A 17,913-nucleotide genomic window follows, 5' to 3' on the forward strand; every position below is an offset into this window, starting at 1 on the left:
GATTGAAGTCCCGATATGATCTCAGGTCTAAAGACTAGTTAAAGCTAAGCATAAATCAAATCGATCCAATCCAAGCATGGTTGGTTTCTTGGTCCAAAGATTCAATGTTGATCCTCCAATGTAAGTGCTCAACCAATTACAACCACAAAGACATGCATATCGTCAATATTCAAACTCTAATATGTGGTAGGGAATAGGCACCAACATCTCATTGAGCCCGATGGTGGAGACATTCCATCTTAACTCGTTGGTCCCCTCGTAAATAATATACATTTCATGGATGCCACAACCCACTACTAGAAAAATCAAAATTTGGGCTCTGAGATCCATAAAACACTTCTCTCCATTGGATGGGGGTCATTGTGTCCAAACTCACATTCCCCTAGAACCCACAAAACCACAGATAGATTTGGATTCCCACATTTAATTACGGCATCCATTAACCAGCCCTCCACATTAACGATTTGTAACACAGAGTACAGGCCTAGCCATATAAATTGTTTGCATCAACGATAATTTCTTCTTCCAAACAAAATAATTTCAAGTATAGAAAACAACCCTTCTCATCTTAAATGTATGGATCACTAAAAGTACGCCCAACCATGCAGTCAGCTTGAGCTACCAGAAATCAGTCCAACCATATACACAACTTGGATCATTAAATGTGAGTCTGAGTATACGATCAACCCAATCATATGAACGGCTTAGATGGTGAAAGACATGCAAACCATATTAATAATTTGGATCAATTAATATGGACCTAGTCATATTAATGTTTGGATCATTAAAATGAGCTGTCGTATGAACAATTTGATCATAGACAATGGCCAAGTCATAAGAACAATTAGGATCACCACAAATGGTCCCCCGATCACATGAATGGTATAGATCACTGAAAATTAGCCCTCTACATTCCTGAATTGGATAAATGAGTACAGGTCTAGTCATATGAATGGTTTGAATAATTGATAATGAGTTTATCCAAACAAAACAGCCCGTAATTCATAAATTGGATGACTCATTCAAACAGTTTAGATCATTGAAAATAGGCCCAACTGTGTATATAGGTTGAATCATTGGAACCATCTTAACCTACTATCCTCGCTACATTTGGGACATGGTATATCACCAGCCTAATTACATGAACGGCTTAAATTAGATTGGCCAAACCATGTTAATGATTTGGATCAATAATCAAGTCTAGCCATATGCATTGTTTGGATCCTTAAAATGAGTCCATTAATATAGACAATTCAGTCATAGAAAATGGCCTGAGCCGTACGAATAATTTAGATCACCAAAAATAGTCCCGATCATATAAATGGTATAGTTCACAAAAAACTAGACCACCACATTAACGATTTGGAACACTAAGTATAGGCCTAGCCATATTAATTGTTTGGATAATCCAGAAACAAGCATGAGTATATGATTTGTCCAATCATATGAACAATTGAGATAATGGAAGACATGCCAAACCATACTAACAATTTGGCTCAGTTAATATGGGCCTAGTCATATGAATGTTTGGATCATTAAAATGAGCTCGTTCATATGAACAGTTTGATCATTGACAATGGGTCAGTCATTCTTACAATTATGATTACTAGATATAATCCCCCAACCACATGGATCACTAAAAACTAGCGCTTCACATTACCAATGTGGATCACTGACAATGGGTGTGACACCCCGGTCACTGCTTCAATGTGGGCGGGCGCGATGTGGGCGGGGCTGGATGCCTGGGCGAGCTACCGCGCTAGGCGAGCTACTGTTGCAGTTGACTGTAGCATAACTTGTCCCACATCGGAAGCACTGTCCGAAGTTGTGGTGGTTATATGTGGAGTTAGCACCTTCATAGTATGAGGCCTTTTGGGGGAAACCCTGAAAACAAAACCGTACGGACGTGAGCCCAGAGCAAACAATATCATACTGTGCTGGTCGGGCTGTTACAAATGGTATCAAAGCCGAGGACGGCTCTGCCCTCGGTGGGGGATAATGTGACGACCCGGTCACTGCTTCAATGTGGGCGGGCGCGATGTGGGTGGGGCTAGATGCCTGGGCGAGCTACCGCGTTGGGCGAGCTACTGTTGCAGTTGACTATAGCGTAACTTGTCCCACATCGGAAGAGTTGTCTGAAGTAATGGTGGTTATATGTGGAGTTGTCACCCTATATTGTATGAGGCCTTCCTACGAGAAACAAAACCACCGCTGCGTACTCTGATGGGTTGTCAGTTAGGTTGGACAATATTGTTTGGGACAGGTGCTGATGTGGGCGGGGCCTATGGCCTAGGCGAGCTATCAGTGGTTGTGCGAGCTACCAATATCCTTCCCCCACATGAGGACTTCCTATGAGGAACAAAACCACCGCTGCCTACTCTAATGGGTTGTCAGTTAGGTTGGACAATATTGTTTGGGATAGGTGCTGATGTGGGCGGACCCTGATGTGGGCGGGGCCTATGGCCTGGGCGAGCTACTAGTGGTTGTGTGAGCTACCAGTATCCTTCCCCCACATGAGGCCTTTTGGGGGAAACCCTAAGAACAAAAACCGTGCGGGCATGAGCCCAGAGCGGACAATATCATACGGTGTGGGCGTGGGCTGTTACAAATGGTATCAAGGCCGAGGACGGCTTTGCCCTTGGTGGGGATAATGTGACGCCTCGGTCACTACTTCAATGTGGGTGGGCGCGATGTGGGTGGGGCTGGATGCCTAGGCGAGCTACCACGCTGGGCGAGCTACTGTTGCAATTGACTGTAACGTAACTTGTCCCACATCGGAAGCGTTGTCCAAAGTTGTGGTGGTTATATGTGGAGTTAGCACCTTCATAGAATGAGGCCTTTTGGGGGAAACCCTAAGAACAAAACCGTGCGGGCGTGAGCCCAAAGCGGACAATATCATACTGTGCCGGTCGAGCTGTTACAATGGGCCTATCCATATGAATGGTTCATCATATCAATATTAATAATGAGTTCATCTAAACAAAATAGTTTAGAAATTAGAAAGCTAAACGAGTCATTTAAACTGTTTAGATCACTGAAAATAGGCCAACTGTGTATGCAGGTTGAATCATCGAAACCATATTAACTTACTATTATCACTAATCACGGGATAGGGTATATAACTGGCCCAATCACATGAATGGCTTAGAACAGATTGGCCTAACCATATTAATTATTTGGATCAAGAATACTAGTCATATGAACTGCTTGGATCATTAACATGAGTCCATTAATACAGATAGATAGTTTGGTCATAAAAAATGGGCTGAGCTATACAAATAATTTGGACCACTAAAAATAGTCTAAATCATATGAATGGTATCAATTACCGAAACCTAGGCATACGCATTAACGATTTGGAATACTGAGTATGGGCCTAGCCACATGAATCATTTAGATCATTTAAAATGAGCTTCCAAAATAAAGAGTTTCATGTCTCTCAAAAAACAAAATAATAAAGAGTTTCTCATGTAGAAAACGAACCAACCCAACTCATCTGAACAACATAGGTCACTAAATAGGCCTAATCATGCGGTCAGATTGGGTCACTAGAAGTTGGCACAACCAAATTCACAACTTGGATTGCTAAATACGAGTATGACTATATGATTGGCTTAATCATATGAACAACTTAGATGATGAAAGACTGGCCCAACCATATTAACGGTTTCAGCCATTTAATATGGGCGTAGTCATATGAATGTTTGGATCATTAAAAAGAGCTTAGTCAGATGAACAGTATGATCATAGAAAATGGGACGAGTCATATGAAAAATTAGGATCACCAGAAATAGTCCCCCAATAATATCAATGGTATGAATTTAGAAAAATGGTTCTTAACATTATCGATTTGCATCTCTAAATATGGGCCTAGTCATATGAATGATTCATATCATTAATAATGAGCACATCTAAACAAAATAGTTTAGATTTCAAAAAAACTAACAAGTCATAAGAACAATTAGGATCACTGAAAATAGGCCCAACCATGTATACGGGTTGAGTAATTGGAACTATATTAACCTACAGTACCTACTAGGATCGCTAATTCCAAGACAACGTATATAATTGGCTCAATAATATGAACGGTTTATATGAGCTTGGCCGAACTATATTAATGATTTTGATCAATAATACAGGCCTAATCATATGAGTTGTTTGTATCACTAAAATAAGCTCATTCATGCAGATAGTTTGGCAATAGAAAATGACTTGTGTCATACGAACAATTTAGATCACTAAAAATAGTTCCAATCATTTTTTTAAGGATTATAGTTCCAATCATTTGAATGACATGGATCACAGAAAACTAACCCTCCACATTAACGATTTAGAACGCTTACTATGGGCCTAGCCATATTAATTGTTTGGATCTTTCATAATAAGCTAATCCTAAATAAAGAGTTTTTGATGTAGAAAATAGACCAACTCCACCGAACAATGTGGATCAGTAAAGATAGGCCTAACCATGAGGTCTCGGCTTGGGTCACTAGAAATTGGCACAACCAAGTTCAAAAGTTGCAAAATGGTTCAAGTTATACGAATTTGATCATAGAAAATAGTCCAAGTCATAAAAACAATCAGGGTCACTAGAAATAGTACCCCAATCATATGAAAGGTCTGGAATCTGGATCAACTAGCCCTTCACATTATTGATTTGGATCACTGACAACGGACCTGGTCCTATGAATGGTTTGGATCATTGATAGTTTAAATCACAGAAAACTAGACAAGTCATATAAAAAGTTTAAATCACTGAAAGGCCCATATGAAAATGGGTTGAATAATTGGAACCATATTAACTTACTATTTTCACTAAACACATGGCGGGATATATAATTGGCCTAATCACATGAACGACTAAGATAAGATTGGCCATACCATATTAATGATTTGGATCAATAATACAGGTCTCATCATATGAATTATTTGGATGAGTCTGTTCACATAGACAGTTTGGTCATAGAAAATGGGCCGAGCCATACGAATAATTTGGATTACAAAAAATAGTCCCAAACATATGAATCGTATAGATGACCGGAAACTAGCCATCCACGTTAACGATTTCGAACACCGAGTACAAGCTTAGCTATATCAATTATTTGGATCATTTAGAATGAGCCCTTCCTAACAAAATAATTTAAAATGTAGAAAACATGCTGACTCATCTAAACAACATGGATCACTAGAAATAAGTCCAATAATGTGGTCAGATTTGGCCACTTGAAATTGGCCAAACATATTCACAACTTGGATTGCTAAATAGGATTATGAGTATACGACTGGTCCAATTATATGAACGGCCCGGACAACGGAAGACGGGCCCAACCATATTAATGATTTGGATCACTTAATATGGGCCTAGTCAAATGAATGTTTGGATCATTAAAATTACTTTAGTCATATGAATAGTTTGATCATAGAAAATAGGATGGGTATGAGTCATATGAAAAAGTAAGATCACTAGAAATGGTCTCCCAATAAAATGAATGGTATGGATTACTAAAAACTAGCTCTTCACTATATCAATTTGGATCCGAGTACAGGCTTGGTCTTATGAATGGTTTGAATCATTCATAACAAGCTCATCCAAACAAAATAGTCTAAAATTCATAAGACTAGACGAATCCTATAAACGGTTAGGATCACTGAAAATGGGCCAACCACGTACATGGGTTGAAACAATGAATGGTATGGATCACTGAAAACTAGCTCTTCACTTTACCGATTTGGATGACTGAGTACGGGCCTAGTCTTATGAATGGTTTGAATCATTCATAATAAGCTCATCCAAACAAAGCAGTCTGAAATTTAGGAAACTGGACGAGTACTGTGAATGGTTAGGATCATTGAAAATGGGCCAACCATGTACATGGGTTGAAACAATGGAACCATACTAACCTACAAGATTGCTAAATACAGGACTGGTATATGACTAGTGCAATCATATAAACAACGTAGATAAGATTGGCCCAACCATATTAATGATTGAGATCAATATTATAGGCCTAATCATATGAATTATTTGGATTGTCAAAATGAACAAAGTCATATGAACAATTTGGACCATATTATAGGCCTAATATTATTAGACCATATTATTTGGATTATCAAAATGAACAAAGTCATACGAACAATTCATATGAATTATTAGACCATATTATAGGTCTAATCATATGGACAGTCATAGAAAATGGACGAAGTCATACGAACAATTTGGACTAGCAAAAATAATCCAAATCATATGAATGATATAGATTACTAAAAACTAGTCCTTGACATGAACGATTTTGAACATTGAGTATGGGTCTAGACGTATGAATTGTTCTTTATATATATATATATATATATATATATATATATATATATATATATATATAAGCCCAACCATGCAGTCAGCTTGAGTCACTGGAAATTGGCCACAACCATACCATGCAGTCAGCTTGAGCCACTGGAAATTGGCACAATCATATTCAAAACTTGGATCTCTAGATACAACTTTGTTTATATGATTGGCCCAATCGTCTGAACAGCTTGAATGAAGGAAGACTGAACCATATGCATGATTTTGATTACTTAAGATGAGCCAAGTCATATATAAATGTTTGGATCATTAAAATGAGCTCAGTCATATAAACTGTTTGATCATTCAAAATGGGCTAAAGTCATTCGAACAATTAGGATCACTAGAAATAGTCGCCCAATCATATCAATGGTATAGATCATGAAAAACTAACCCTCCTCTCATTAACGATTTGGAACATTGAGTACAAACTTAGGATCACTAGAAATAGTCCCCTAGTCATATCAATGGTATAGGTCACAGAAAACTAATTGTCCGCATTAACAATTTGGAACATCGAGTACGAACGTAGACATATGAATTGTTTGGATCATTAACGACAAGCACTTCCAAACAAAACTGTTTCAAATGTAGAAAAGGGGCTAACTTATCTGGCATGGATCAGAAATAAAAAATAAAAAAAATAGTCTCAATCATATGAATGGTTTTTTGAGCACCAAAAACTAGTTCTCCATATTAACAATTTGGAGCACCAAGTACGAGCGTAGTTATACAAATGCTTTGGATAATTTAGAATGAACTAATACAAACAATGATTTAGACAACAGCCAAGTCATATAAACAATTCGAATCCCTAAAAATAGCCCCAATCATGTGAGCGGGTTGAATCACTGAAAATTGGCCAAACCATATTAACGACTTAGATCTCTAAATAAGGGTTTAGGTATACTAATTGTTTGGTTTGGCCCAATCATATGAACAGCTTAGATCATGAAAGACTAGCCCAAACATATTTCAATTTGGACCACTTAATATGAGAGCCTAGTCATGAATAGTTTGGATCATTTTAATGAGCTCAGACATTTGAACAATTTGTTTATAGAAAATGAGTCAAGTCATACAATAAATTAGGTTCACTAAAAAGACTACCGATCATATGAATGGTTTGGATCACTGAACAATAGTCCCTCCATATTAATGTTTGTATCATTAAGGACAAGTCTAGTCATATGAATAGTTTGGACTGGCCCAATCATATGAAGGACTTTGATATTGGAAGACAAACCCAACAATATTAATTATTTGGATCACTTAATACAGCCCTAGATATATGAACGGTTTCAATCATTAAAATGAGCACAGTCATATGAATGGTTTGATCATATAAAGTAGGTTGTGTCGACCACTAAAAATAGGCCCAATCATATGAACAGTTTGGATCACTGAAAATAGGTCCCAATCATATGAACAGTTGGATCACTAAAAACTAGACCAACCATATAAACGATTTGTATCACTGAGTAGGGGCCTAAATATATGAATGGTTTCAATTATTTAAAATGGGCTCAATAATGTGAGTAGTTTAGATCATATAAAAGGGTCACCATTCATGTGAACAATTTGGATCATGAGAATAAGCCCTTTCATGTAAATTGTTTACAACTAGTATAATGCCTCCAATCATACTAGCATTTTGGTAGTGTTGAATACGAGCCTAGCCATATCAGTGGCGGCATGTTCCCCAACCTATCATTTCAACATTGAATCTGTGAGAACTTGCCCAAACTATTGACTTTGTTGCATGTGGCAATGAACAAAGATTGTAAAACACCTACTGATCAGATTGATGAGCGTATTGTAGGATGCCAATGCTTCGAATCACTGAAAACAACCACAATCATATGAAGGGTTTGGACCATTTAAAAGGGGCCCAATCATATAAAGGGTTCTTATGATTGAAAATCATTCAACATGCCCAAAGACAACCAAATGTAGAAGGAAAAAACCAAAACACTGGCAAAATGTAGAAGGAAAAAACCGAAACACTAGCAAAATGGTCTATAAGAGGAAAAGCAAGCAAAATGTTGCTAATATAATCTTAATTGTCTACATCATATTTTTATTATTAGAGGCAGATTAAAAACCTCTAATTAAATGAATTCTAAGTCATGTTGAAACTAACCTTTCTGAGCAGTCAGTCTATGGCAAAACACATCCAGCATAAGAGTACCATCTGTTTGCCACAAAGGTCTAACATTAAACCAAAAAATAAAAAGAAAACATGCAATAATTGAATGAACCACTAAACATTGGTTTCAACGCAACAACCAACACACACACACACACACACACACACACACACACACACACACACATATAACTAGCATGGCATATGGCAGCTAAAGCAAGCAAAACGTGGCAGAGAAGACAGATGTTTGGAAGGACCATCGAGTGTTTACAAAGGTTGTCTGTAGCAAGTTTAGCTGACACTTATTACTAGGAGTAGAAGAAAACTTGTAATTTAGTGAATTCTAAATCACAATGAAACCGGTTTTCTAAATAGTCAATCCACGGCGTTATACATCCAACATAGGAGTACAACTTGTTTTTTGTAAAGATTTCATGGGGCCATGTAAGATTTCCCAATCCATTTTTTTTTATTTGGTGCAATATGGCCGTTTGTCTTCCTAGGAATAGTCCCTTGACAAATTAAACTGAGAAACCATCCATTTGTTCCGTAGTTTTTTTTTTTTTTTTCCTTTTTTGACTAGTAAATCATAATACTCGAGAAGCTTACTTTAGAATCACAAGCAATCTATGATGGTCTCTAACAAATAGATGGATCAAATTGCTGACTAGACCTATTTGTGTAAATGATTTTGACCGCCAATATTAAAGAGCATTGATCAAAAGGTCAATATTTGTCAGATTGGTGTGATGCCCTGCATAGTTGCCCATTAAAATGTGCATTGGACCTAGTGAACCTTCTAGATAGATGAATCGTACAGTCCAAATGTCCCAATGCAACTAAATGCAACTAGGAGCGCTATAACTTATAGTGCTCTGAAACCCTTGCAGAGGGCTACTACCTTGGGAATCGCCATTATTTTTACTGAAGCAGAGCGCTATAACTTATAGTTCTCTGAAACCCTTGCAGAGGGCTACTACCTTGGGAATCTCCATTATTTTTACTGAAGCAGAGGATGAAGAATGTTATGGAAGTCAGGAATGAAGACTGGCACCCGTCGAGGAGATGAGTGGATGCAAAGTCATCTTAGTATCTATAGTAAGATGAACAATTTATGCAGATCATGCTTCATCTAGAAAAAATTCACCAATGATCTTCAATGTAGCTGGTGAGGCTCAGCATCACAGCAACTTCAACATTTCTGATCTCATGGTATTCTTTGGACTTCTTTATTGGGAAGAGGGACTCAAAACCAATGACATGCACAAAAGATCCCTAGGTTGGGGGAGTTGGAGCCAATTGAAAAACAAAAATCTTGCAAAGGGGTAAACAGGGTTTGGAATGGCAATCCTACTCTCTATCAGAACTATGTGACAAGAGAGGATCTGGCTACAGAAACCAAATGAAAACTCCTGCTGCTTGTTGCAGCGATGCTATATATAGTTAAAACTTGTTCAATAAATCCATTGAAACAAAGAACTATCAAAATAACATGTCTAGATTGACTCAAGCTCTCTAAATAACCCCATCTTTCTGTCTTGGAGCTCCACTTTGATTCAAAAACCTAATTGAACTTTGCTTTGCACTTTTTGCTCCTTTGAGTCATTTGGTTTCTGTAGCCAGATCCTCTGTTGTCACATAGTTCTGATAGAGAGTAGGACTGCCATTCCAAACCCTGTTTTCCCCTTTGCAAGCGGAACCCAATCCATGGTTCCATCATTGTGAGGATCGGTCCCATCCTTCAGTCATGCGAGTCCACATGCTATCTTACTTTGGTAGCATGCGGGTTACCATCCTTTCCCCCAGCAGCCATGACAAATTGGCTGGACCAGCAGTTGGTTTGGGCTTGGATTTTGAACCGAGGTTACCTGGATAACAGGTTACTCTAGTACGTGGTAAGAGAACAGGTGCATAGTATGCTACTTCCTCAAATATATGGTAGGAACATGTGGGTTGCTCTGATACATACACTAGGTGTTACAGTATAATTTAATATACAAATTGATAGTGTAATTTATATATGAAATTATGAATATTGTTTTTCTTCATCTCACATGCATAATATCATATATATGCATGCTGTTGGATAAATCAAAGCACAAACCTCTATGTTCTGAATATAATTGACATTACAAGTTAATCTACACCAGGAATATAGAACCATAACTTCATTTTGGTAAAAATAGCAATCCGGATCTCAAAAAAAAAAAAAAAAAACCATAATCCAGATCACAAACATGGAATGGAAAATGTAGGGGGTTGGCGATCTAGGTGACCTTTTTGAATTCGTTGTACTAGACCTAATAAAGAATTTTACTCCTCTCAGCAGGAGCCCAGACCATTGACAACCTAAGCATAACCAAACAAATGTGTGTATAGTGAACTGCTCACATCCACGCTGGTTTCGCACTGAAATCCTGATGATGCAATCGTTTCGGTCTGCCTAAACCAATATGCAATTCACTTAAAAAATAAAAGTTGTCTATAAAAATACCTCTTTTGCAGCCAAACGGGCATTCTCTGTAGAAATCTCTTCGGGCTCCCCTTGCAGTTCTGGCACTGAAAAGAGATATGCATGGTAAAGATAAATGTTCGAAATCAGTCAAGTGAGACACCTACAAAAGTGAAGGAAAGAGATTTAAGGAAAATCGAGATGCTACTTCACAAAAGTTCCTAGGAATCTTATAGTAGTTTGGACAGTTCCTCGATTTTTAATAACCAAGAACCCTAAAGTAAAGTGATAAATTGAAGGGGTCATGTTAAGCAATAGATCTAGATAAGGTTCCCCTGACAATATGACATTGAAACAACATACAAGTGTGTGATAGTGAAAAGGAAAGGGAAGAAAAGAGAGAAAAAAAAGAAAGAAAAAAAAGACGAGTAATGGGTAGGTAAACAACTTCAATAAAGAGCAGATGTTGGTTCTAGGTGTCTAGCTGCATAAATTGCCAAAGATGGAATTGCTTAAGACTCCACAGCGAACTTCTCTTCCCTTCTGTCATTCACCTGAAAGTTGAACTCTTTCCCAAGGCCTTACACTTTACACTCTATGTGGAATTGACTGATTTGAAAATACGACCAATATTTGCCACTAAGCTAACCTTCATTGCACCAACCCCAAAAGCTTCTCTGGTATCTAACTACAAGCCCCTTAATCTTAGCAGTTCTCAGAGTGTTAAGGCTATAGTATAGTGTGCTCCCCATCTTGCCGATCAAACCATACACTCTTTTCAAAAGAAACCAGGAGTTTACTAACCTGTTTTTCCCCATGAAGTAGTTATCACCATAGTTTTAAAAAGCAGTGTTACAACGCCATAACAGCCAACTGGCTTTACATTATAAGATGCAAGGAAAATGCACATCCCATGGGAAATAATGGTCATTTTTACCAAAAACCGGTGTTATAATCGATAATTTAATGCTGTTATGGTCTAAAAAAACAGCTACATAAAGGCCGTTAGTCTATCATAGAATGGGTGTTCCTGAGAAAATAATGACCGCCATTTATAGCCATTTTTGGTTACATATCACAATGTAGAGTGTCCCGTTACCATTATAATTTCTTTTATTTAATGAGTGTTTTTCATTATGCAACACAACTTAGAGAGACTGTTGCAGTTATTCTTAAAAACGGGCTATCACCAGCCAGCTCATAATTTGAAGGCCACATTTTGTGGTGAATACTAATATCAAAATGGCATACAACATCGATAGGGTTTTCTATTCAAGAAGTTTTTGACTCGAGGAAAGATTGGCAGCAGAGAAGTCAGACCTTTGATGGTTATATCTTCCGAAACCCCACCAGCTACAGGGAGTGCTCAGCTCCTTCAACAAGGCCTGTCTCTCTCCCCTTTCATCATCAATTCCTCCTTGGATTTCTCTCTTCTTCTTCTTTTTTTCCTTTCTCCTTTTTCTTTATTTTCAAAATGTAGAGAGAATATGTTCAATATTCAGCAAAAGTGTAACTTGGGTTGGGAAGAATCAGTACAAAATCAAAAAGTAAAAGGCAATGTTTCAAAGTATTCATGAAGAGAAAATCTGCCCTAAAATCGCGCGCTTAAACTTTCCATTTGGGTCCGACTTGACATCCACGCAATTGCAATTTGCAGCCAACACCCTACTTAAACAACTTTTCATACACATTACATTAATTCAGTGATTATAATCAGTTACATCGGAGTAAAGGACGTCTTTAAAGGTAAATCTACTAGAAGGTGGACAATTATTTCTTAGTACACACTTCTTAGGCATTCAATTTCCTGAACTTTTAAGATTGTTGCTTCCCAGCTCCCATAAATGAACTCCCTCTTCCTTTGCGCGCAACTGAGGTCAACAGCCCCATTCACATAGATTGAACTAATACCAAGCCTTCTTTCCTCAAATAACAACATAATGCTAAATTTATAGGCCTTTGCAAAGAAAGGAAAATAAAAAATTAAAAATCTAGGCCTTCTTTTAGCCAACAGAGAACAAAATTGCCTCTACATAATCAGGGACACCTTAATTCTGAGGAACTACTCTACTCATTTCCAATGTTGGCTTCTTTTTCCTTTGTAGAAAACAAGGGGAAAAAAGAAAAAAACCATAGATACCACTCAAACACTAAGAAGCTAATCAGTCACCAATATAATGAATTTCCACTCAATGAACATGTTCCAGAGCAGCATTTTTCCATAGGATTTAGATTTAGCAGATGTTACAAAGTCCATCTCAGAAAACCCTAGCACATTTTCTAATATAGCTTAGGGTCATGCTTGCAGAAACTTCTCTGCAAGAAAAATAGTACAACCAGAAGCTAACAGAGCAAAAAGAATGACTGTTGAACGTCAAACATCAGAGAGAGACCTGAGTAGAAACCTACCATTGCAAGCTGTTCAGCCATAGCTTGGTTCACTTACTCAAAACTGTAGTTTCTTGTCTCATACTCCCTGGGAGGAAAAATCATTAATCAACATGAGATTCCTCAAAGCCACTCAAATCCCACAATAGAAAATAGCAGATTCCAAGTAAAGAATACAAACCATTATATTCAAGAATAACATTCGCCTTTGCTATTACTACCTTAATTGAATTTTCATCTCTTGGGTTGTACATCCCAAGTACATCTAGTTATAACAACATCAATATGATGCAGGAAAAAGCGCTATTACTGAAATGCCCAATGCAATACCTGACCCAAATCACATATCAATTTGAGATATTGAAGAGATTCCTCAGAATCTCAAAAAGGAACCAGGATACCATTTTTGCGGACAGATAACAGAGAATATAAACACCACGGGGCATTATAATGATAGTCTAGGGACATTCTTAAGAACAAATCAGAGTTCATGGCATTATAGTTATCAAACAAGTCATCTTGTTTTGGATGCAAACAACGAAGAAGATATGTTCTTTTGAAGATGGTGGTGATATATAAGTCGTGGGAATTGAATTCCCCTTTTTTAATTGCTTCATCTTGTATTCTCTTAGCTTAAAATTTTCTTTCCTTCAACAAAATTAGTTATTTGCAAAGAATAAAGGTTCTAAGAATGCATTTTGCTTTTCATGTTGACCATATTAGCCGATGAAAGCAGGAGCAGGTGTTCTTGTGAAGATGGTGATACATAAGTCGTGGGAATTGAATTTCCCTTTTGTAATTGCTCCATCTTGTATTCTCTTATCTTAAAATTTTCTTTCCTTCAACAAAATCCATTATTTTGTTAAGAATAAAGGTTTCTAAGAATGCATTTTGCTTTTCATGTTGACAATATTAGCCAATGAAAGCAGGAGCATATACATGGTGCTCAAAGAACCAATCCAGCTGCCCAACTAAAAATCCTTCAAAAAATTTCCAGAATAAATAAATAAATTCCAAACAAAACCAAACCATAAAGGGGGGGTACCTGTTGCCAGCATAATGACCGAAAAAACCCAATAGCTCCAAACCACTGCCAAACTGGACATACAAGCTCTGAATTAGACCAATAAAAATTAACAAAATAAATAATAAATCAAAATCAAAAGCTCTGAAGTAGATAACAAAACCAAAATGGAGAAAAATCTTAGCCTATTTCTATAAATCTTTTGAGGCGAGATCCATTTAGTAAATGGTGCCGACCTTATAACCCATAAGAAGGGCAAAATAAGTGAATCAATCTGGACTGATCAATTCATAGGCAACCTTCTAGCGAGGGTCTGTTTCTTGAAAAACGCACCAAATGGGTATTTCTGACCATTCAATCCATAAACAAATTTCAGGAGCATCTGTAAATTTATTGACCATCCAAAAAGGATGATGTGTAAGACAGTATGCCAAATGGTGTAACTTTTGGGCAATAGCCCTCACTATGGAGATGGGCAAGGTGCCAAAAATCAGGAGGTCATGGTGCCAAAAATCAGGACAGTACACCTCAAAATGGACTCACATGTACATTAGACTGACTGTTGGACTGACCAATTCATAGTCCACCCTATGGATAGTCCATTTCTCGAAAATGCAGCAAATGGGTGTTTCTAACATATACTCCATAAACAATTTTCACGATGATTTCTCTAGGTTTATTGACCACCCAAAAAAGGCCATGTATAAGGAGAGTATGCAAAATGGTGTAAATTTTGGGCCATAGATGACTTGGTGCCAAAATCATTACCATACACTCCTCAAAATAGAGACACGTGTGCATTAGACTGTGGACTGATCAATTCATAGCCCACTCATGGATGGCCCATTTCTCAAAAAAACGCAGCAAATGGGTTTCAACATTCAATCCATAAACAATTTTGAGGACCATTTCTCTAGATGTTTTGACCTTCCAAAAAAGGCCATGTGCAGGACAGTATGCCACATGGTGTAACTTTTCAGCCATAGCCCTCACTATGGAGATGACCTTGTGCCAAAAATCAGGACCATACACACCTAAAAATGAACACAGATGTACATTAGACTATGGACTGTTGGCAAGTATTTTTAAACCATCCATGTCTTCACAATTCATACACGGGTACCCAGCCTCATTTTTGCACCAGCTCATCCACAAGGTGGAGTCCACCTTATGCACAACACTGATCTCCCATGCATGTGCCAGCATGAAGCAGCATGTGAAAGTGAGTTTTGGCAAAATACATATGGGGCTTGCAAACCTCATGTGAAAAAGGTTTGCTTAGCCCACATGCGTGTGGAAGCCTGCCCATCCATGCTCATGATCACACATGAGCAAATATGGCACATGTGTATGGCATGTGAGCTTCCCATCAGGTCAAGTGGGCCCCATTGTTTAGATCACGTTGCCTAAACATCTTGTTGTTTCACTCAAGTGGGCCACAGAGAATGGTTAAAACACTCGATGACTTGACCCGGCTCCTTCTGCCTGGAGTCGAGTCGCGGCTCATCTGAGTTGGGGATGACTCAGGGAATCAAAACGAAATGGGTCCGTCCGAGTCCGAGTCAACTCATGCAAGTTGTATCGGAGTCATCCGAGTCTTCAAGCATGCCGCAGTGTTCAAAACCAATGAATGGCTAGAAAGAAAATAAAAGAAAAGCTTTAGCCATCCCTTTGTTTGTACACTGCAGGACCCCTCAGGAGTGACATAGCCTGAAGTTTGAGACAGGAGGTCTTATAAGTGTGACCCACTTGATGGAAACCTTGATTCTCACACGCGTGCATCAAATTGGCACAGGGCCCCACACAAGTGCGTGGATTCAGCAAACCTTTCTAGATGCAAGGGGGGATTTCATTGATTCTACAACATCATTTGCTATGAAAACGCACACATTTTATTAATTACAAATCTCTGGGCTGCGGATGATGAAATGCAGTAGATTACCATACCTAACGGATGACCCGCAGCCGATACCACGCCTGATCAAGATGCCCCACATGCTTCGAGGTGAGGTTCAATCCTAGCCGTTAACGATCGTTTCCATTGTCTGCAACCAAAACCAATAATGAAATGGATTGCAATCGGGAAAAAAAAAAAAAAAAAAGATGTGATAATCACACGAACGAGAGAAATGGAAAGAATTTCTAGAACCCTAGAAGGGGAGAGAGAGAGAGAGAGGATGGATGGAAATGAGAGGCGAGACAGACATTGGTGCACTACGCACCTACGGTGCCCGGTACCCCTGCATGATTCTTCCATGGCGATCATAGAGATGAAAAGGGGTTTCAGAGAGAAAGAGAGGGGGGGGGGGAGAGGTTTTCAGAGAAAGAGACGGAGATGGGGAAGGAGGGAGAAGTTTTCAGAGAGAGAGAGAGGGAGAAGTAGGGAGCGGTTTTCAGAGAGAGAAGACCGACTGGAACTTCCTAAAAATCACCGGACCGTTAAGGGTATCTTGGTCATTTAATAGAAATGTGCAGCTGTCGGACGGTTATACGCACGTGGACATGATTTGTCATTTTTGAATCATCGCTCACGCGTGTTGTCGAGGCGCGTACGGGAGATCCATGCCGCTCATATGCGTATTTGATATGAAGATACATTACATAGGAGAAACATCAGCCTTGTCTGATTGTCTGGTGCCAGTTGTGTAGGAAGGGAAGGGGTGTTTAACAGAAGACGGATCGAATTAGCTTGCTGAGTAAACTGTGGGGCCCACCATGATGTCTGTGCCTTAACCATGCCGTCCATCCATTTTTTAAAGTCATTTTTGGGCATGAGCCCACAATCGAAAGATATCCAACGCTCAATGGGAATTGAATGCCTGCCGTTGAAAATTTTTTGGGGCCACCGAAGTTCCGTTCATTCATTTTTTTGTGACCTTGTGAACAAGTTGCATGACAAATAAACATAAGTACGACCCTAAAAAGATTTCAACGACGGACATCATTATCCTAATGTGCGTGTAGTGTGGTTCACTTAATATTGAAGATATTTCAAGTTTTAACTCATGCCTGAAAATGAGTCCGAAAATCGGTTGTACATAATGGATAAAACACATACATTAGGGTTTACACAATCCTGATAATATATACCAATATTGCAAATTAAATTCAGGCTTAGCTAGTATTTTAGCTTGCACTGGACCAATATTGCGAATTGAATTCATGCATAGTATTTTAGCCAGCACTGGGATGCTAGGTGAGGTTCACTGAGATGTTTTTAAAATTTATTATGTTCGTCTGTTTTTCAAGCTCAATATGATACATGAGAAAAAAGAAAATGAAGTGATCCAAAATTCAAGCAGGCCACATGAGAAAAAACAATAAGGATTTCGTGACCATCGTTGAAACATTCATATGGCAATAAAAGTTATATATTAGGTTATTAGGTTAAAATTTCAGTGTTTTCATTTCATTCATGTGCAAATGACCTTATAAACAATTTGGATGACATATTTACATCAAGATAGAGTTAGGAAGGTTTCAACAATAGTCATTTCCTTTCTTAATTTTTACTCTGGTGTCTCATTTGAGTTTTGGATTCACATCATTGTTGTGTT

At 38.2% G+C, this 17,913-nt stretch overlaps 1 protein-coding gene across 14 annotated transcripts in view; it reads right to left on the minus strand.

The window, feature by feature from the left end:
• The window catches only part of LOC131242445 (uncharacterized), a 61,594-nt gene extending 44,939 nt beyond the window's left edge, over positions 1 to 16,655 (minus strand). For 5 of the 14 annotated variants that reach the window (XM_058241073.1, XM_058241071.1, XM_058241077.1 and 2 more), the window contains exons 1-6: positions 16,579 to 16,655; positions 16,304 to 16,401; positions 14,378 to 14,430; positions 13,354 to 13,420; positions 10,987 to 11,107; positions 8,487 to 8,537 (exon numbers count right to left, since the gene is read on the minus strand). In XM_058241073.1, coding sequence (XP_058097056.1) covers positions 8,487 to 8,537; positions 10,987 to 11,107; positions 13,354 to 13,374 — 193 coding nt within the window. In that variant the 5' untranslated portion in view covers positions 13,375 to 13,420; positions 14,378 to 14,430; positions 16,304 to 16,401; positions 16,579 to 16,655. Of the gene's footprint in view, positions 1 to 8,482; positions 8,555 to 10,986; positions 11,108 to 13,353; positions 13,421 to 14,377; positions 14,431 to 16,303; positions 16,402 to 16,578 lie in introns of all 14 variants that reach the window. The other 9 variants (XR_009169612.1, XR_009169615.1, XR_009169613.1 and 6 more) reach the window with 5 other exon arrangements.
• Between the last annotated feature and the right edge of the window lie 1,258 nt (positions 16,656 to 17,913).

This window comes from Magnolia sinica, chromosome 4, assembly GCF_029962835.1.
Source record: "Magnolia sinica isolate HGM2019 chromosome 4, MsV1, whole genome shotgun sequence".
In the NCBI taxonomy this organism is placed as follows: domain Eukaryota; kingdom Viridiplantae; phylum Streptophyta; class Magnoliopsida; order Magnoliales; family Magnoliaceae; genus Magnolia; species Magnolia sinica.